The 22,723-nt window shown below is 38.3% G+C and overlaps 1 protein-coding gene across 1 annotated transcript in view; it reads left to right on the top strand.

The window, feature by feature from the left end:
- The window catches only part of LOC307118700 (uncharacterized protein), a gene marked incomplete at its 5' end in the record, with an annotated part of 30,370 nt that overhangs the window by 763 nt on the left and 6,884 nt on the right, over window positions 1–22,723 (top strand). Inside the window, 7 exons of the mRNA XM_079804422.1 lie at window positions 510–548; window positions 5,077–5,338; window positions 12,625–12,770; window positions 14,673–14,711; window positions 17,569–17,830; window positions 19,304–19,449; window positions 20,047–20,329. Coding sequence (XP_079660548.1) covers window positions 510–548; window positions 5,077–5,338; window positions 12,625–12,770; window positions 14,673–14,711; window positions 17,569–17,830; window positions 19,304–19,449; window positions 20,047–20,329 — 1,177 coding nt within the window. The remainder of the gene's footprint in view (window positions 1–509; window positions 549–5,076; window positions 5,339–12,624; window positions 12,771–14,672; window positions 14,712–17,568; window positions 17,831–19,303; window positions 19,450–20,046; window positions 20,330–22,723) is intronic.

Genomic DNA, 22,723 nt, shown 5'->3' with positions numbered 1-22,723 from the left:
GTTTGCCGGTGTGCTATTGCAAGCTTGTGTGTGTTTGAGCGCTGATGTATTATAGACCATTAAAGGCTCATTATTATGATTTATGGCTTAGATATAAAAAAGCGATTAGATGACTAATGGCTTAAATAAACAACTACCAGTCAACTAGAAAAATCTTTAATCGAAGGAAGCCCTACAAAATAATATACTTTACTTATACGGTGATGGAAAAAATCCCAAAACCCAAAACTTTTGCAAGAGAACCCAAAAGCATTGACATATGATATTTCATCCCGTCACCATTCCATCACCAAATATGAGACAAGTTAAAATTTACAGCAGAATTTGAGTTTGTCTCATATTTGGTGACATTTGCATCATTGATTCTGTCATTTTCCTGTTTATTACTGTGAAGCTGCTTTGAAACAATCAGTATTGTATATAAAGTGCTGTAAAAATGAAGATGACTTGATTTTACTTAATTTTAAGTTTACTTATAGTGCCCATCATTCTGTGTTTCTCATTTTAAGGGTTTTTCTCAGTTGAAATCGAGGCAGATGAAAAAGAAGGTGAGATTTCATTACATCTTTTGTTAGTTTGTTTGTGCCGCTGTGTAACATTTTTAGGGCTCCACAATTTCAGACACATAATGAAAACTCACAAACTTAAAAATCCCAATGCAAAGGAAATTTAAATACCAACGGATTTTAAGGTGAAAATAAAGTAGGTACAGAATAATTAAATCTTTAGAAATGGTTCAAGGTATACATTTTAGTGCTGTAAATCGATAAAAAAATATTAACTAATTAATCACACAAGTATTTCTAGAATTAATAGCGATTAATAAATAAAAACTAGCATTAAAGTTAAAAAAACTTTAAAAGCATTAACTTGAATAAGAGCATGATCATATATTGTAATTCTAGCCAAAGAATGACGGGGGAAATGAATGCTGCGTTAACTGCGTTAAAAAATGTAACGAGTTAAACTGAACAAATTAATTGGACTAATACATTTTACATCTATACTGAACAAAGCAGCAGTTTTGTGACTATATGGGCTATTTAGGATTTATTATTTATTTTACAAAGTGTGATAGATGCCCGTTTGAGAGAATAAAATAAGCATTCCTGAAATCTTTATTTTATTTCAATTCAAATTTTCAATTCCTTTCATTCAAGTCAACGAGAAAAAGAGCACAAGAGGAGATAAACAACTAAAACATTGTCTTGTCACATTTTCTCTGGCTATTCTTGTCATTACAAACACAGTCCAGACGAAAACTAGCATTAAAAGATCAAGAGTCAAACTGACCAACTAAGGCAAACACTGATCACCATAATGATGACTTAAACCAAACTATTCTTTTCAATAGAACATCAACATATAAACTTCTGTTAATTTTCGCTAATTCTTAACTAGTTAGTAATACGTAAATCTGTTTGTGGAGTTTAATCCTACTCTGAGATCTTGAGAGATGAAATGTCTTATTTTATCATCATCAAAGGCTGTGACTGGAAGACTGTTGTCATGCTTCTGGTATTTTTTCCCTCTGATCTTGTGTGGACATGTGTTACTTCCTGTTTTACGCCATGTTTTGTAGTCCTTTGTAGTTTTTCTTGTTTATTGTGTGTCTTGGGTGTGTCTTGTTTGCCCATTACCCCTTGTGTATTTAAACCTCAGTGTTCCTTGTTGAGTCTTGTACTACACAGACATACGTTTGATTCTACTCATTCTGTTCCTTGGATCTCTGTGGTTTTGTTCTGTTTATTTTATCATTAAACTCACTGCATTTGGATCCAGCTAGTGATGGCAAAATGAGGCTTCCTGAACCACTGAGACCTTGCAGCCCATTACTTCACCAAAAGGTTCATTATCCGAAGCTTCATTCATCATTGCTCACTAGTGACACCTAGCTACTGTGCAAAGAAATAGTAGACAAATCCATTAATCCTGAGCCAATGACCTGAGCAGACATTTGTCTATTGCTTGGGTATAAAATAAAATATGTATCTTTCTCTGTCTGACTTTACTTGCACAAAGACAACTGTCAGACACACTGTTCATTAATTATTTATTTATACTGTGATCAACCATGCTTTCCAGCAGATGCCAAAGGACACCTAATAATAGAGGAAAACTTTATTAGAGAAAAACTATATCTCACCTAATAGTAATGATGTAGTATACTGTAGTATAATGTAATACTATATAGCCAATGAGACAACTCTCTAACACTACTCCTGACACTTCTCTGAAACGCCACAACAACCACAAGGTGGCGCGAGTTTTGAACCCGAAGCGACACTCAGACCGAAGCGATGACGTATTCCACACAAACCGAGGCCTCGTTTTTCATTGGTCACATGATTTCTCCGTTAACAACACAAATGTCACATCACTAGATCCAGCTCTCCTATGTTTTTGAGTTCACTTTACATGACAACTGGGACCTGTTTCAATAAGGAGGGTCAACCAACTCTGAGTTTAAACTTGAACTCTGAGTTGACTTACCCTGAGATGCAAGGCCGTAACCATGTCTTGAACATTGGGGGGACCATTTTTTTTATTTTTATAAAGGTCTAATTCTAGTTGGGAAATAATCCTTTTGGGACTATTTGCAAACAATATTTGCATTAATTTGCGTCAAATATATTATTAGTTGACTACTTGACTACCGCCTACTTTGATTTGATTGGCCATCTCAGTCATTTCGACATTGACGGGCGATGTTAGACCACTGAGGCAAACCAGACTAAAATGTAACTTTTAAACCTTTTTGTCATCCTAACAACAAGATACAGTGTAGAGCAGTGTAAGAGCAGTGCAAGAATTTCAAATATTGGGGGGGACTTGTGTCCCTCAATGTCTATGGTGGTTACGGCCCTGCTGAGATGGGGAAACTCTGAGTTTTGGGTTTCAGAACAGCTGAATTGTGTTCGTTCAATCAACTCTGAGTAGACTGACTCTGAGTTAAGCGCGTACACCATGACTATGAAAAGCCACGATCAATGGAGCTCCGAAATTACGATTCACCATGGCAACAGCACCCAACAAAAAGACGTCTGCATACTTCCGGGTCAAAAGTAAGTTTAATTATTAATAATTGTTAAAATATCTGAGGTGAAAACTGGCAGAATGGCAAGTTACTGAATTTCATGGTATCCCACAGGCAAAAAAAAAAGAAGAACAAATAATGTGGTAACAGCTAAAAATTAAGTATAAAAACATAATTCAATCAGGTAAAGCTTTTAGCATAAATGGTTTATGGGTGTAAGTTTCATGACGTTATAAACTTTTGACATTAAATAAATATAATTCAGTGTCTATTTCAATGTGTGGCAGCTTTTCCCACATAGTCTAATGTTCTCTTCACATAATGTTCTCTAATCCAACCTGGAACATTTCTGAATTAGGGAAATGAAATTAACATTTGACTTCTATTCAGGCCAACAGCAAGAATGAAGAGGCTCGCAAAATGATGGGAGGACCTGCACCAGCCTCACTGACAGAAGAAGAGATGGAGGAAGAATATTAAAATCCAACAGGAAAAAAGAACTGATTTTGTTTTTGTAAAGTTGACCAAATAAATTGTAAATAATGTGTTTATTTAACACCTGTGGTGTATGGCATATATTTCAGACTACCCTTCCATCTGGTATTCTTCAATTCCATATAGTAATCGGTTTCATTTTCGGAAGGTGCGATGATGGGAATATGCCTATCAATGCATCCACCACATTGGAAATCCTAAAGGAAATTCTAATTAGGTTACTTCCAGAGATTGCAACAAGATGTTATCAAGTGAATGTTTTAACCTGATTTCTACACCACTGACCTGCAATCCTGTGAAACTCCTCTTTGATGCTCTCACGGGTTTGTGCCCAGGAAACAACACAAACATATTCTGTATACTGTAACTGATATTATATAGAAAACTATCATTAAAACATGGTACTACTCAAATAAATATGCATGTGGATATAGCAAGCAAAAAAAATTATCCTGACATGATTGTAACTCCCTAAAAAGTGTTGCAGCCTCCTCATCTACAGGATGCCATTTTTGTCACTTTGACAGTGTTCTCATGATGAAAATATTTGCACTGAATGAACGTACCTGCACTGCCAAAAACGCTTTTCTTTTGTCTTGTAATTTCCAGACAAAATATCTAAAGATTCTTAAATCAATGTGCATTTTCTACGTAAGGGAAATACATAAATATTTAGTCTTGTTTTCTGGGCGACATTTAAAAAAAAAGCTAATTTAAGTGCATTTTTCTTATTTTGCAAATTATCTGCCAATAGGGTAAGAGAAAATAGTCAGTATGTAAAGCATTTGTGCAGCATGAATGAATGAATGAATGAATGAATGAATGAATGAATGAATGAATGAATGAATGAATGAATGAATTAAGTTTTACCAGAGAAAACCAGCTCCTGACCAGGTTAGGTTCACAGTATAAGTTACCTCTCTTTCAGAAACAGGCTTGACTTACCCTGCTTTCTCAGGTTTGACATTCCTCCCATTCTGAAACAGAAAACCCAGAGTTTCCCTCATTTCAGGGTTAACATACTCAGAGTTTTCACTTAACCTCCTTTCTGAAATGGGCCCCTGTTGTAGTTCTTGTGTTTCTCATTTTCTTCAGTGGCTACGTTTACATGCAACCAAATAATCCATTAGTAATCAGATTGACAGCTCAATTAGACTGAAAAGCCTTCATGTAAACCCTTTAATCGATCTGATTGAGCTCAATCCGAATAAAATTTCAATCAGATTGAAAGGGGTGATTTATTTATTTTCTAATCCGATCAAGAGAACATGTAAACACTTGATTGGATTGAAAATCAAAACTGGAAAGGACTGCGCACATGCAATGACGTAGAAATGTCGTAATAACGCGCAGATCGAGCTGCAGTTGTTAAATAAAATGTCATAAATTACTTGTGTTATTCAAAATTCTCCTTCCACTCATAGTTTGTGAAGTGGGGCAGAACTACGTCCCATCAGTCCTCACGTCATACTCTCATCCACAGTTTTATTTGTATAGCTCTTTTCACAAAACACACTGTTTTTTTCCCCTTGAACATAATCCAGTGGATGCAGGAGAATGGGGCAGACCCAGCCAGTCGTCGGTAAATTACAACTGGACTGCCCAAAACGCTCTGGATAGGGATCCCTCCACCTGCACGCATTCAAAGAATCCAACCAACCCGTGGTGGATGCTGGATCTGCTGAAGGTTTACACCGTGAACAGAGTGGCCATCACTAACAGAATACTACCCAACTACAGCTACAGGATAAACAGGGCAGAGATTCGGGTCGGAAACGTTTCTTCAGATGTTTTCAGTAACCCCATGTGAGTCTCTCTGATATATTCTTATTTACAGACATTCTGTCCAGTTGGCTGGTAACTTTTTTTATTTTTACCTTAGAACCAGTTAACTGTTTGCCTCCACTGTTCACTGATGCTATCTGGTCGCACTGGTACTAACCAATTATATGTGACCCGTTACGGCAACCAGGGACACAAGTCGGCAGCACAAGTTTCGAGCAAAATGAGAATGAAGCGGGGTTTTTTCAAAATTGGTGATTTTCGCTTTTTTGCCGAATCTGTTAGTTGAGATCATGAAGAAGCCTCTCCATGTTTGAGATAGCAGTATTGGTATATTTAAAAGCACACACTTTGAGGTTGAAATCGCCTTGTTTTTAGGAGATTCTAGCATGCAGCAGAGGCGTGTTTTTCTTTTGTTATTGTCCCGTCCTCTAAGGGAAGCATGGCTCAGTGTTGCCAAGTCCGCTGTTTTTCATGTCCGCGGGTTGAAGCGACCCCAATTATGTGATATTTAGCCCCGGGAATGTGAATTTTAGTAGGCAACCATGCCAAAAAAACACATATTTTACCCCCTGAAATGCGATTTTTACCGGAGAAGCCCCCCTGAAACGCGATTGGGCTTGTTTTGGGCTAGTTTTGAGTAGCAATTGTGCGGGTTTTGTTGTGAAAACCTGGCAACCCTGGTGGCTGATACACGAGCAGCGAGCAACGAGCGGCTGATACGAAGTGCAAACCTCCCAGATAACACAATGTCTGAAGCAGTAAAGAACCAACACGATCATCTTTCCCTTGTGCAGAAAGAGAGGGCTGTGTACAATGACATGACTGAAAATAAACATACATACAGGTCCTTGAAAGTGCTTGAATTTATTTTGAGCAAGAAGTTTTCTGGAAGAAATTCTATATTATTCTCTCCGGTCCGATAATGTGTTATTTCGCCAACACTTCGTGGACTATGCTTGATTTACGTTTGTTACTTGCATTTATGCATTACATTAAGTGTTTCCCGCGTGAGGTACTTTGTGTTGTACATTGCCATGATGTTCACGCGTGCACAAAACCACTACGGTACCTCAGCGTTTCACAGACACATCGTGAAATATTGCAAAAATAGACTGGTTACATGAGCCTAATCACTTTTCAATAAAATCCATGCAAAAGTTAATATCAGATCATTTTAGAATACAGTATAGGATGTACCGAATATTCTTCAGTTTTATGCAAAACAGAAATATGACAAATAGAATATCAGACCTCTGTCATATGGCCAAAAGTAAAGTCCTTGAAAGGTTCTTGAATTTGAAGTTAACCAAGCTGTGGGAACGCTGTATTAACAACTATCCAAACTGTTTTAGACCTAAAAGAGCCTTCGTAGGCCTATGTTACCCTTAAATGTTAGAGAAAATAACAGAATCAGAGATTTTTTGAATTGATGAATTGTACTTTGCATATTATACTATAAAAACACATAATTATAGTTGATTTTAGTTTATCATAGTTGATCATGACGGTTATCACAGAATCCTGTTAAAAAGTCCCAATGCTACACAATGAAATCAATTCACCAAGTTTTATGTAGAAAACCAGCAAATAACAAATAAAAAGGTTTTATAAAAAGATAAAACTCACATATTTCAGCCTCTAAATCATTTTTAGTCAAAAAAGATAAATTACTGACATTTACAATGCACATTATCCTTTATTATTAATAGTATGCGGTCCGATTGTAATTATGCAGCTTTACAGGGGGTATGGCTTATCTAAATGAGATGTAAATGAGCCCTATTGTCACTCCCAGCAGGTGAGAACAAAATCTTTAGAGGCAAATTTCTCCCTGTTATGCTTTTTTGAGTGCCTACTTTCAAATGGCCACAACAGTGGTGTTACACATCACTGGAAAGCTTGGAGACTACACTTTCAGAATCTGTAAATAACTCAAAATGCTCCAGAACCGACTTGTGTCCCTACCTTCCGTGACTGGTCACATATAGAACATAGGGGTGTGCATTGGCACTGCCCTCACAATTCGATTCGATTACGATTCACCAGGTAACGATTCGATTCAATTCGATTCTACGATGCATTGCGATGCATCAAAATTCTACTGCACACAACAAGGCACATTTTTAATCAGTCATGAGGCAATACAAGCAGTCAGATATTGAACAACATATTTTATTGGCTGCTATGTGTGTATTATCACTCTCCTGTATCTTTGACATAAATGTCATTAAATAAAATAAAATTGAATGGTACAGGGTATTGGATATGGCATTTTCAAACCTGAAAAAGAAAACATAAATCACTGCTTTCAGTGCTTTGAATGAGAAATGTTTCTTTTCTCTGCTTTAGAACCATTTGAAATTAAATAGAGCAATAATAACAGCCAACTTTTTCCAGCAGTGAACATAAGTGTTTTAATTAATCAGTAATCTCCCTCCGCCTCAGCCATTTTGATTGTTGTTGTTGTTATGACCCCGGAGGTAATTGAAGTTTCACAACTTTATTGTCCAACTCAAGGCCAGAAAATAAACGACGACATAATCGATTATGGCACTTAGCCTTGCGATGCATTGCCGAATCGATTATTGTTGACACCACTAATAGAACATCCTATGGATATCAAGAAACATTTGTAAACATTAAATGTATTAAAATAGAAAACTTTTAAAATTGTAATAATATTTCGCAATTTTACTGTTTTTGCTATATTTTGATTAAATAAATGCAGAGACTTTGAAAAACATAATTTTTTTTAACGTTTCCAAACAGGACTTCATTCGATACAGACGTCACCGAAACTTAACTTGCTTTTCAATGTTTTCAGATGTCAATTTGGTTCAATCAAATATTCGTCAGAATGAATCAAACCTGCCCCTTGTCCTTTTTAACAAATTCATTGTAAAGGATCATAAGAGCCATTTGTTCATGAATCAGACTACACTTAAGCTTCCAGACCGCCAGATGCAGTGCTTCACACTAAATATTATCTCTCATTGCAAAATGCACAGGTCGAGTCTAATACAAACAAAATCCTTCGTGAAGAGGATAACTCTGGCTGCTCCCCTATTTAACCCCTGGACTTCCAGTAGATTGTCCATATAATTTTCTTGCATGAACGTATTGCAGGTCATAGAATATTATTTAAACAAAAATCGGCAAATGGAATCCACTCTTCACAGCTTCGCAACAAAACCCACAGCATGTCCTCCAGAGGCTGCAGTGGATTCAGTTGGAATTTCATTGAATAAAAGCAACAGCTGATGATCGGGAACAACAACTCTGCCGGTGAGTTTGTTCACATATATGCTCGGGGTTCGTTCTCGTTTTCCCGGCATTGTGTTGGTCGCTAGACAGAGGGTTTTCACTCTGTGCAACTGATATATAGTGTTAAAAATAGCTTACAGCTGTAGTCAAGACTGCGGCCGGCCGTCAGACGTTTTTGCACAACTCGTAGGATAAGGGTGCCACTCGTGGGTTCTTTTCAATATACTTTATAGTTCCAAAGAAAGACGCGATGTAAGACCCATACTCGACCTTCGCGGCCTCAACAAGTTCCTGAAGGTCTTACCATTTTGCTTGTTGTGCATAACCAATGTTCTCCAGGCAGGCCTTTCTCTATCCCCACAAGTTTTCACCACGTGCATGGCTTGCTCCAATCAAAGCCACATGACTACAGATGCTTCCATACTTGGACGACTGGTTCCTTTGATCCCACTCTCAGGAGCAGCTGGAGCTGGAAATCACACTGCTGCTTACACATATTACCTGACTGGGCCTTTCTGTGAATTTCAGCAAGAGCCGGCTAACTCCAAGTCAGTCTGTGGGGTTCATAGTTGTTATGCTGGACTCACAATTAATAAAAGCCTCGCCATCAGCACAGCGGCTGGAAAATATACAGCTCCTCCTTCAACGGTTTCGAAGGCAGGCCAGGCTTCCATTCAGGTGCATCCTCAGGCTCATGGGTATGTTGGCGGCAGCAGTTGCTGTCATACCGCTGGGCGTCCTTTCACTGCGTCCCTTTCAGTGATGGATGAACACTTGAATCCCAGTTGGCACAATAACAGGTTGATCAAGGTTACAGAGCTATGCCTTTTTGTCTTAAATGTCATGGAGGAGGAGGTTGTATCTGACCAAGAGGGTTGCTCTGGGCGTGATTCCCTCTCGAAGGGAGATAGTCCAGACTGATGGGTCTCTTACCGGCTGGTGGGCAGTCTGGCAAACACAGAGCAGTCAGAGGATATTGGGATCCCAAGAAAAAGGTTGAGAGTATAAATACCCTGTAACTTCGAGCAGTACTTCTGGCTCTGAAGCACTTTACACCATTTTTGAAGGGCAGGCATATTCTCGTCAGGTCGGACAACACATTACATACAGTCCTTTATTACATCAACCATCAATGGGGCACGAGGTCCAGGCAATCCTTTCAGGTATCCCAGGAACTGCTGACTTGGGCCTTGCCTCGATTTGCAAGCCTCAGAGCAATGCACATCTCAGCGGTGTCAAGTGTGGTTGCAGATTTCTTGTCGTGCCACAGATCTCCATCGGGGGAGTAGAGGCTCAACCCGGAGGTGGTAGAGATGATATGGCAGCGGTTTGGCAGGGCGGAGGTGGACCTCTTTGCCCTGGTGACATCGACCCACTGCCGTCTCTGGTTCTCACTAGCAGAGGAATCCAGATCGGTTACTTTATGCCTTTCCCTCGATACTGTTGATCTTGGAGACTGTTCACAGGTTGCTGCTAGAAGCGCTGAACTGGCCGGGGAGACCTTGGTTTCCAATGCTGTGCAAGTTCCTAGACGGGGATCCCTGGCACGTGACCCGCAAATTTATTGCAATTTTTTTTTAAACTTGTGGATTAATCTGAATTGTTTAGCGATCGCAGACTAAAAGCCGATATTGCTTTTTAAGTGATCTCGTTCCTTTAAACTCGATGCTGATTTTCAGAGAAACACATGTGTTCACGTGAACTGGCATGTTAATCAGTCAACAGTGGCTAGTGGAGAAGTAGAAGAACTTGAAAAGCCTCCTGCATCATTCAAATCACATGTATGGGAGCATTTTGGCTTCCCCGTAAAATATAATGATGACGGAAGAAGGATGGTGGACAAAACTGTCAGTATGTAGGCACTGTGGCACGAGAAAGCCGTATGAAAGTGGCGCATACATCAAGCATGGCACCTGCTGACGCCCGTTTCAGACACACTCCGTTTGCAGTGCGTATGCGGTGCGCATTTTTTCCGTACCCATGTTAACGGATACAGCTTTCACACTGCACGCGGCTTCATCAGTGCGTTCCAGGAGCACGTAGCCATACAGCTGTGCTGCGATCGTTTCTGCACAGAGTCTATTTTTTGATGTGCTGGCGCTGAATTAAAACAAACATGTATCGATGCGAAAATCTAGTAATTCCACCACAGATGCATATAATGTAAAGTCTACTGTTTCAAAGTCAACACATGGCTTTTTTCCTCGAGTAAAGCAAGGAAAACGGTCTCTACGTAAACAAGGAGAAATAATGGAGAGCACCTGTCCTTTCTTGGAGGTGGAAAAAAAAGTTCTGACCTGCAGGATTTCTTGTAAAAAGATTTAGAAACGAAAGAAAAGACGAGAGTCGGTTTTTGTCTATCGTAAGTTTTAATTTAAAATGTTTGTTATTTTAACATAGTCTATTGCCTGTTTTGCAACTTGCATGAGCAACGTAATAAATACATCTAAAGTAGGCACTAGGCTATATAAATATAAAATAATGAATTCAATAAAACGTTGTTTAAGTGTAGTGCGTTTAAACATGATATCTATAAAATAGTGTATAGGCCTACAAAGAGAATTTCAATGCTGACAAGTGTGAGAGGTCTACTCTCTCCCCTGAGAATGTTGACATCCTAATCTTAAAGCATCCTAAAGCTCAGGCCCATTTTCACGTCTCAGGTTGTTTTTTACATGTTACACTTTAACAACTGAGTAAAATTTGATTTATTCAGATGGTTATTTATTTATTTTAGTTAACACCAAAAGTTCCTTGTTACCCTATAAACCATATAGGTTATGTTAACACCAAAAGTTTTCATGTTATAAATGGAAAGCAAATAAAAATAGTCTCCTCCCCCTTTTATTCTGATCCGAAAAATGATCCGATCCGTGACTCATGATCCATAGTGTGATCCGAACGGTGAGTTTTGTGATCCTTTACACCACTAGAGTCTGCGATCGAGAGGTGCAGGACACTATATTGAACTCTAGAGCGCCTTCCATCATCAACAACATCGTGGTCATCAACAAATACTTTTTCCAGATACTACAGGGTTAATGTGGCTGCTTCCTATACTATTGAACCCTCGGGACCCTCAACTTCTGCTTAAGTATAAGCGGGACCTCCTAGAGACATTATTGTTATAAGTCATCCAGTGTGAAGCACTGCCTTTGGCGGTCAGGGAGAACGAAATAGAATGCGAGTTATATATATAACTGCGGTTCTGTGAGTTCTGGATGACCGTCACTCAAAGTCAGGGCGAGAAGATTCCGTAGAGACAGTCTGCAGGAAGTCACAGGGTTAAATAGGCAGCACCCCGAGTCATCCTGGTCAAGAAGGACTTTGTTTGAATTAGACTCGACCTGTGCATTGGAAATTAGAGATGGTATCCAGTGTGAAGCACTGCCTCTGGTGGTCATCCACAACTGCCGTACAGGGTATTTATATTCAAAACAGACCGCAGACACAGATTTACAGCTCAGGTAAATTATTGTTTCATTGAACATGGCAACAATCGATGCAGAAAACACTGGTTTACATACCTAATCAAACGTAGTAAAGGTCAGACTGTTACTGGTATTGGCAGCAAGAAAGTCCCACAGGAAACTCCCTCAATTTGGCCACCTACAATAGAATACAACACTAACATTATTACAGAATAAAGAAATACTCTACATTCCCTGTGATGTTTTACATTAAAGTATAATATTCTAAAGATTAAACACTGATGAGACCATACTGATCAACTTCTAACGTGAATAATGATGCCAATATTGGTGGTTGTCTCGGTTATGAGAACGTTCATAACATTACATAATTTGACAACGCTGTTTCTCTGAATGCAAGAGGGATAAAAACAGAACAATTTTCTATTTGTAACAAACTTAATTAGCATGGCAAATAATTTGCAGCTTAGTTGCAAAGAAAAAAGTACAAAACATATATAGAAGGAAAATCAAACCATAAAATGTACAGTATATAAAATGTATTTAGATAGAAGAAAATACAAGTCATACTAATAATGAGCAAAAGCAACTCACTCTATTGTTTTTCTCCAGATGTGCTATAATTTCTAGTATTCCATCAGGAGATTCCTACAGCTACTTGTGTAATAGGATGGCGGGACAGTATGTATTTGTGGTTATTCCTGGAACTTCTAAGATTCTGAGTCTCGCTGAGGTAGAAGTCTATGTGGTTTATCCAGGTAATTCATAACAACCTGCTCTAAACCCTTTTCCAGGGGAATTTGACTTTTTGAAGCCATTCTCATTCCATTCAAATGGATTTAATATAGTTATAGAGTGTAGTTCTAGTCTAGAACCAGACAAATCTGGTAGAAATTCATTCCTAAAATGAAGTAAACTCTTATTTAATAAATGTTTAATTAATTTGAATGAATTATTTTTTTAAAAATCGAATGAATTATTCAATGACAAATACATTTTTAGCAGTCACTTGTCACAACCTACTGGTGTATCAATGTAAACGTAGACATCATTGTTTATATCCAAACTATAAACTTTTATCCCAGTACTTCTGTAATCATTTGAATATTTGTAAAAGAATTAGTGAGACTGTGAGGTTGGAAACACAGATCTGAATATTCCAGTGTGATTTTGTCAAAAGTTTAAAGGAGCTGTATGTAGGACTGTGGCCAAAACTGGTACTGCAATCACTTTCAAATGACTGTTGAGCGGTGTATCCCCTCTCCCCCTCCCCTGACTCGAGGTTGCCAGATAGGCTGCAGGATCCAGCAGGAAGGTAGGCTGCTACACGGAGCTTTCAATGGCAAGTGACGAGTCGTACACAGTAAGTTTTTTTATGTTTATGCTTCAAGAGTGATGTTTTATTAAGTAATTATGAATCGCAAAAATTTACTAATGGCGATTAGCCAAATATAATCGTAAATATGAACGATCGTATGTGACAGTACATTCCCACATGAAAAAATACTATAGTATAATATAGTAAAATTACAGCAAAGCTAAATAACATTAGCAATGGTCATACAGGTCAACTTGCAGCATGTTTTGTCCACTATATATGCGAAGAACGAATGAGGAATAATTTTTACCGAGGTAACGTTAGGCTACTGTCTCAAATACGTTTTCACATTGCCATAATAGGCGTGCTAATGTTGTTTTCCTCAGCGTCCCAGCATAATGACAGAGAAACGGGCTCTGATAATGCATTACTAATGTTAGCAATGACGACTCGCCGTTTTTATTTACCAAACAATTCCTTAACGTTACCTTTTCAATTCAATGACCCACCTCCTCCATCTGCGCTAACCTAACGTTACTTTGCACGAACATGCATAACTTTTTTCGACTGTCATGAATATTTGAAATGTCCATTTACATTAAGTACAAGTTAGCTAAACATGAACCTTACCTGTCCAGGAGAAAATTAGCAACGTTGGCATCAGTCTTCAAATTATTCTCCGTTTTCAGCCGTCTCCATCTTTCAAAGGCATCTCTTATACAAATCCTTGTTTTTTTTCGGACACTGTCACAACGTTTTTCTGATTCTTAACGAGGTTGTTTAGGTTTCGTAAAGTTAGACATTGTTTATCCAAAAAGTTTATAGCTGCAGCTGTGGTAACTAGAGCAGAGCTGGCAACCCGGATGCTGAAACACTACTGACTTCGTGATTGGTAGATAGATGGAGGGTGGCGCTTCAGGCCAAAACACAACATGTCAATATCAACATCAGTTGAGGGCTGCAACTTCACTTTTAAAATGACAATATCTTGGCCGGACAACTGTTGTCAGTGATATAAGTATTTGAAATTAACATGATTTCTTAATGTCTAGTGACATATCAGGGCAATTTTATGATTAATTGAAATACATTTCTTACATACAGTTCCTTTAATAGACACAGTAGAATCTCATTTAGGAATAAGATCACATGGGCATTTGAATTGAGATTGTGTTCTTTTAGCTATAGTTTTTTTGTATTTTTTTTTACATTAGAATTCACATTTGCATCATTGATTCTGTTTTTTTCTGTTTATTTCTGTGAACCTACTTTGAAACAATCAGTATTGTATATAAAACGCAAAATATAAATAAAGGTTTCTCACTTTGTTTCTCATTTCAAGGGGTTTTCTCAGCTCAAATGAAAGCAGATAAAAAAGAAGGTGAGATTTCATGAATTAAACATTACATGCATTATAGCATATTTTTTAGTTTGTGCCACTGTGTAACATTTTTAGGGCTCTATAATTTCAGACACATAATGAAATTTGATAAACTTAAAAAGCCCATACAAAGGAAATTTAAATACCAACGGATTTAAAGATAAAAAAATAAAGTAGGTACAGAATAATTCAATCATTAGAAATGGCTCAAGGTATACATTTACATCTATACTGAACAAAGCAGCAGGCTTTGAGACTCTATGGATTATTTAGGATGTATTATTTATTTTACAAAGTATTTATTTCAGTTGATTTCATCTAAGGCTAAGGACTGAAAAACCTTCATGTAAAGACCTTAAAAGGGTGGTTGGTTATGATTTAACTTTTTAAACTTCAGTTAGTGTGTAATGTTTGAGTTTGAACATAAACAACATCTGCAATGTCACAACGCTCAAGTTCAAAGCAAAGGGAGAAATTTTCTTTTAAAGAAATAGCTTTTTAAGGACTACAACAAATGGTTGGTAGGGACTGCAACAAGCTTATTCTCAGGTTAGTGACATCACTAACCCTAAAATTTACATAAACCACACCCCCAGGAACACGCAAGAAAGGCCCTGTCGAGAAGAGGAAGAGTTGTTGTAGTCGAGCACATTTTGGAGTCGCTCAAGCTGTCGCATCCGTCACATTTATTGATTCAGTATGAACACAAATGCAATAGCATGTCATTAAAGCAAAAAGCAAGTTATAACCATAATTAAATTAAACTAAACTATCCCTGTTCTCTCTTCATGTAGCAGATATTATCTGGCTTATCTTAAATTAATCTATTTATAGATTATCATGACAGAACATGCTAATCAATGACTTGAAGATCCGTCCATCGGATGAGACGTTAAACCGAGGTCCCGACTCTCTGTGGTCATTAAAAATCCAAGGATGTCCTTCGGAAAAAGAGTAGGGGTGTAACCCCGGCATCCTGGCCAAATTTGCCCATTGGCCTCCGTTAACTCATAAATTCATCAATTATCCATTCAGAAACGTCCCGTCTCATCCTGTCTCTTCTTCTTGAGTATCTCCATAATTGTCCGACGTTGGTTTGAACATAAGGCTGAACAGTTTCTGAAATTTTCTGTGAGGTTCTCTTTGCTGCTAACATGAGCTCTAGTTTCCTGCCCTCTTCTTGAAAGGGGCGGGGAGCAGCAGCTAATTTACATTTAAAGGGACACGCACTAAAACAGCATGTTTTTGTTCACCCTCAAATTGACAATTATAACATGCTATAAAACATCATCTGTGGTGTATTTTGAGCTGAAACTTCACATACACAGTACATCAGAGATGTATTTTACATTTTGTAAAAAGGGGCATTATAGGACTGCTTTAACTGATCCGATTGAGCTCATTCCAAATTAAATTTAGGGGTTGAAAGGGGTGGTTTATTTATTTTCTAATCCGATCGAGAACCGAAACTGGAAAGGACTGCGCACATGCAAGGACGTAGAAATGGTGTAATGATGCATGATGCGCGGAACGAGCTGCAGTTGTTTTTAAAGGGGTTATGAATTGAGAGATCAACTTTCCCTTGAGCTTTTGATATATAAAAGGTCATGGTAATAAAAGAATATCCTGTAAGTTTCAGAGCTGAAAACTTCCTTGTTAGTCAAAGAGTAGTTTTTATTGACACCAGGCCCAGAAAACGCTCAATCTCAGAATGTGCCCGGCTGTGATGTCAGTGTTAGGTGAAACACTGCCTCAGCAGAAGAAGAACGCCTGATTCTGTAGCCCCGCCCACCGACTCGTGTCTGACATGTTATAGATAAATAACATCGGCCTACCTGGTTCTAAACTGGATTGAACTTCCAAGCAACAAAAACGTGCAGTATAAGCTTAATTCGGATTCCAGTATTATGAATGTATGGATGAACTTTATCTTTAATGAATATCCAGCTCATGTGGGGAAGATGTTGCGCATTTCTTCCTTCATTCACCACAGATTTGTTTGTAAACAAGAGACTGGATTTGCAGACGGGATGAGATTAAATGAATGAATGAAGCAAACACACTTGTGTGAGTAAAATAAGTTGTTTTACTTGTGATAGTATTGCATTGTTAAAGATCGTTTAATATCTATTAATTATGTGTAAGTTTAGAACTGAACATAACTTAGCATGCTGTCACAGGCTGGAGAATCCTTTATTTGTGGTGTTGTTGGTTCATTTTGCTGCGATTCGTGATCAGACTGGGCCAGATCTGACTCTGCAGTGAGGCTTGTGTGTGTGTGTGTGTTATGCATGGTTTGCGGTTATATCCACTGATGGAGCAGCCCAAGTAAAAAAAAAAAAAAAAAAATCCAATTAATTGCTGGGTGGATGAGAGATAAATCATTTTGATAAAGACATTTTGCGAACCCTGAGGGACAAATCAATCCGATTGCTGTTTTCCCCCACGCTTACCGAGGGGGGAGTTGAAGCTCATTATAATATGCAAATCACTGCTATCCAATCATAGCAGTGGGCGTTTACCAAGTCTCCAGTTCAGCATTCCCCTTAAAAACGCTTTAGGAGAGCGTTCCAGGAGAGAGGCTCAAAACCAGGGTAGAAAATAGGCTATTACTTATTCATTATGATGTTTTTGAATGTAAAAACCTTGCAAACCTAATAAGTTGACCTCAGACAACAGTATAATATATTAAAACAGCCAGTTCATGACCCCTTTAAATAAAATGTCCTTCCACTAATAGTCTGTGAAGTGTAGTAGAACTACATCCCATCAGTCCTCAGGTCATATTCTCTTCCACAGTATTATTTGTATAGCACTTTTTACAATGCACACTATTTTTCACTTGAACACATTCCAGTGGATGCAGCAGGATGGGGCACAGCCAGCCAGTCGGCGGTATTAGCAAACGAGTATCCCCATCACGCTCTGGATAGGAATCTCAACACCCTCATGCATACACCATCAGAAAGCAACCCGTGGTGGAGGCAGGATCTGCTGAAGGTGTACAGCGTAAAAAGAGTGGTCATCACTAACAGACTAACAGACTGCTGCAGCAACAGGATAAACGGGGCAGAGATTCGGGTCGGAAACATTTCTTCAGATGTTTTCAGTAACCCCATGTGAGTCTCGCTGATATATTCTTATTTACAGACATTCTGTCCAGTTGGCTGGTAACTTTTTTATTTTTTTAAAAGTATCTTAGAACCAGTTAACTGTTTGCCTCCACTGTTCACTGATGATAACTGATGATAACGAGTTATGCAGAACATCCTGTTGATATGAATCAGAGACTTCAGCAAACTGTTTTAAAAAATATATCTGCTTTCAAGTGTTAGGAATGACTCTGTTAGCTGGTAATATGTTGCATTCACTACAGGATGTCAGTCACGACTCAGGAAGACATAATCAGGTTGTTACAGATTTACTTGAATGATTAAGATACAGAATCAGCAACCAGCACGGTATGTAACAATATTAGAATAATATTAGGGTAATATTTATTAGAAATAGAACAACAATTCTCTTTATAAAGTAATCAACGGCAACAATTAAATGATTACAGCATGAACTGTCACTTAACGCTATACAAACATTATACAGATGATGTCTTTCACTACCAGTCATGATTAGCTTAGCATTAGGATGAATATTCACATATCACAATATTTAGCAATGTAACTGAAACAAGTGACTTTATTAGAAAACAGTGGACTTACATATCATCATTGACACACACCAACTAAAACCACTCAGGAATCATCAGAACAGGCTTAGGCCTAGTCCACACAGGTATTTTTATAAACAGAGGTTTCCCCTCCTCCATTTAAAAAAAAAAAAATTGCATCCACATTAAAATGCAAAACACGCTATGAAGCACTGTCAAGAGCATGCAAAATCAACAGGTGGCAATATAACCCTAACCGTAAAGCCATGTTGGCCAATCAGAAGCCTGGTAAAAGGTTATTGCCGGTTCCGGTTCTGACGCAACAAGCCAAAATCTCAGATTTCACCGTCCACACGAGACTACAGGAACCGGAGTTTCTAAAAATGTTCCCCCTGGCAGGAGTTTTCAAAAAACTTCGGTTTCAGTGTCCGGATACTGCGTTTACGTGTGGACGAACTACCTCGTAGAAAAAGATTCGGTTTTGAAATTACCCGTGTTCGTGTGGACAGGGACTAAATTTATCAGGAAACTAGTGCTAACAGTCCACACCTGAACGAAGCTTCTGGCAATCTTTCTTAACACAAACGGAGCTACCGGCTACCACTGATGCAATACTTGAGTGAGGGTAGGCTGCCATCTACTGGACATAATAGGTCATTCTTTAAAATTAACCATATACATACTTGACTCATTGAGGGCCGTTTTGTACACAGTGTGAATATCTTGACATTAAAGCTGAGTTTACTGATCAACAATGGTGCCAATATTGATGGTTGTCTTGGTTACGAGAACGTTCGTAACATTACAAAATTCGACAATAATATTTGTAACAAGCTTTATTAGCATGGCAGTATATTTAATTAATTTTGATTGAAGAAAATATAATTTATAATGAGCAAAAGCAACTCACTCTATTGTCTCTCTCCAGATGTGCTATAATTTCTAGAATTCCATCAGGAGCTTCCTACAGCTACTTGTGTAATAGGATGGCGGGACAATATGTATTTGTGGTTATTCCTGGAAATGATAAGATTCTGACTCTCGCTGAGGTGGAAATCTATGTGGTTTATCCAGGTAATTCATAACAACCTGTTCTAAACTCTTTTCCTTTTCCCATTTGTCTTTTTGAAGCTATTCTGATTGCATTCAAGTGATTTTAATATAGTTATAGGCCCCGATCACACAGAACGTGTTTTACAGGTTCGAAACCGCGAGGCGCACTGCACTGCCTTTTATTGGTTGACGTTTTTCAATTTAGAAAATAGCAGTGCGCTGCATTTTTTTTTATGTTGCTAAGAAACCTCTGAATCAGCTGTCCTGTCAGTCTCATCAAGGTAACGGTCACCACAACGTAAGGCCCGCCTCTCCATTCATTCGATTGGACAATAGAAAAAAAAACGCTATGACGTCGGGCGCTTTTCCGCTCAGAGTTGATTTTTTTTTCAACTTCAGGCGCTCAGAGCACTCTACACTTCTAAAACGAGAGGCGCAGCAGGCGGTTAAAACGCAAGGCACCCGGTGCGCATAAGCAGCACGCATAACGCTCTCTGCCATAAGAAATCTATTAAAAAAAGGCGCCTCTCGCTGCAAAATCAGGGCCATAGAGTGCATTCCTAAAGTAAAAGTAAATGCTTATAAAATAAAATATATCTTGATACTGTCATTTTACAGATAATTTGGCAGCAGGAGGAAACGTTACACAGTCATCAACCAATGGCAGCTGGATCGCTGAACAGGCCATTGATTTCAATCCAGGTTTTTTCCCACAACCATCGTTAGCGTGCTCATCAACCACTATTCAGACTAACCCATGGTGGAGGCTGGATCTGGGTCAGATTTACAGAGTTAGTAAAGTGGTCGTCACTAACAGACGAGACTGCTGTCCAGAACAAATAAACGGAGCAGAGATTCACATCGGAAACTCTTTGGATAATAATGGCAACAACAATCTCAAGTGAGACTCTTTCATTGGCTTAATATCCATAGAAATCCCTGATTCCTCAAGGCTGAAAACACAAGTGCCGAAAGAATAAAGTCTAAATGAAGTTTTCTCTGTCTCTCTGTAGATGTGATGTGATTTCTAGTATTCCAGATGGTGTTTCGTCCACCTACGCTTGTAACAGTATGGAGGGTCGATATGTGAATCTGATCATTCCTGGAGATTCAAAGATTCTCACTCTGTGTGAGGTGGAGGTCTATGGAGAAGGTCTGATCAAACATACTATATTGAAATCAGGGGCACGGTATACCGGGACATTTGACTGCACATCACATTTTTCACAATGTTGATTCTTCTTGCAATCGTAATGCAATGGACTGTGGCCTACATTAAACCTTTAAATAAAAGGTTTACTGAGCTGTTTACACAGTCATATACAATAAAAGAGCCTGCACAGCTACAGGAAATAAAAATTAACGCAAAAAACCTGCCTACCTTACCAGAGCATGTCAGCAAAGCGGAGCTTCACTCATGAACTGCTCACCGGTAAAACGACGTGCGCTCATATTCCGCTCCGACATGATATTCCTCTGTACTGTAGCCAGAGGTGTCAAAAGTATTCGCATTCATTACTCAGGTAGAAGTATAGATACTGGGGTTTCAAAAGACTTCTGTAGAAGTTGAAGTATCAACTCAAGCTTTTTACTCAAGTAAAAGTGTAAAAGTACTGGTTTCAAAACTACTTAAAGTATAAAAGTAAAAGTAATGTAAGGGGAAAAATGCTATTAAAGGGGTAGTTCACCCAAAAATGAAAATTCTGTCATCATTTACTCACCCTCAAGTTGTTCCAAACCTGTATGAGTTTCTTTGTTCTGAAGATTGAAGAATGTTTGTAACCAAGCAGATAGAGCAACCAATGACTGCCATAGTATTTTCCCCTACTATGGCAGTCAATGGTTGCTCTATCTGCTTGGTTACAAACATTCTTCAATCTTCAGAACAAAGAAACTCATACAGGTTTGGAACAACTTGAGGGTGAGTAAATGATGAAAGAATTTTCATTTTTGGGTGAAGTATCCCTTTAAGGACAAAAGATTAGGCCGCGCCACAGTGCATACATTTTTCTAAAGGCCATAGTGACTATAATGTTATATTAAAAAGTTCATGTTGAACATTTTTAGATGCACTTGGCTACGCGTTTCAGCCGCATATATTCCCATTGAAAATGAACGCATTTTAGGACAATGCAAATACATTAAAGAACCATATGTGTACTGAGCATTAATGTGTTTCATGGAGCGGAAGATTTGATGACTAGTTGCCTATAAATATTGTAAAGGTGAAAAAAGTCAAAATTCAGAGGCATGTTATCAATAACCATTTTTTGAATGTGTGATTAGTGTGGCCAGATTTGGTAGACGATTTCCAGCCCAAAAACCTCACCAAATGTACATTTATATATATAAAAAAATGGTTATTGATAACATGCCTGGTTATTGATAAGAATTTTGACTTTTTGCACCTTTACAATACTTACAGGCAACTAGTCACTCCAAGAAAAAGAAAAAAAAGTTTAACTGCCAAAATAATATGATATTATTTTATTGCCATACCAGTCAATGTTGATAAGTAAGTTACCATTTTATCTCCTTAAAACATAACATTGATGATAAAAAAATATAAAAAAAAATCCCAGTAAAACGGATCAAATATGACTATATGTCCGAGTAGAAACTGTCAAAACGGCTATCCCTCAGAAAAACACATACATCTTTTTCAGTGTCAACAGTAAGACGCCAATTTACGTGCAAAAAGTGCCCAATATAGAGATTGGAAAAAGCAATGTAATAAACAGGCATTTCACACGTTAATGCACACACCACTGCCAAAATGCATAATTCATTGATACTGTAATAATCCGTCAACAAATAAATAACAACAATGCGCTTACCATTGTGTTGCACTTTGCTTTGACAAAACTACAGTATGCCTTTCGTGAAGTACATGGCACATGCACTTAGCACCGTCAAAATGGATTAATCGTTGATTTGAACCTCTTTCAGCAGCTGTCGGGGTTGCTAGTTGCAGATGTCCTAAGTGTGTATATGACGATGGACAGGAGTCACGGTTATATTTATAAAGAGTCTTCGAGTCACAGGTGTAATTCACGTTTGAGAGTCACTCTCCCACTCTTTACTGTAGATACAACTTACTGTATATTTATGCCACTGGCATAGCGATCACTGGAATATACAGCTAAAGTTATCGCGCTAAAAACCCGGCTAAAGTCTTGAATGAGCACGTCTGCCTGCTGATCGCTGATTGGCTGAAAGTGCGTGCTCGTCGGCGAGAACCCGCCCTATCTGGCAACATGGTGTGTGATTTGTGCAGGTGCAGGCGTGATTGATC

Source organism: Gobio gobio (assembly GCF_949357685.1).
Source record: "Gobio gobio genome assembly, chromosome: 2".
Taxonomy (NCBI): Eukaryota; Metazoa; Chordata; class Actinopteri; order Cypriniformes; family Gobionidae; genus Gobio; species Gobio gobio.
This window is presented reverse-complemented; position numbering and strand designations above follow the sequence as displayed.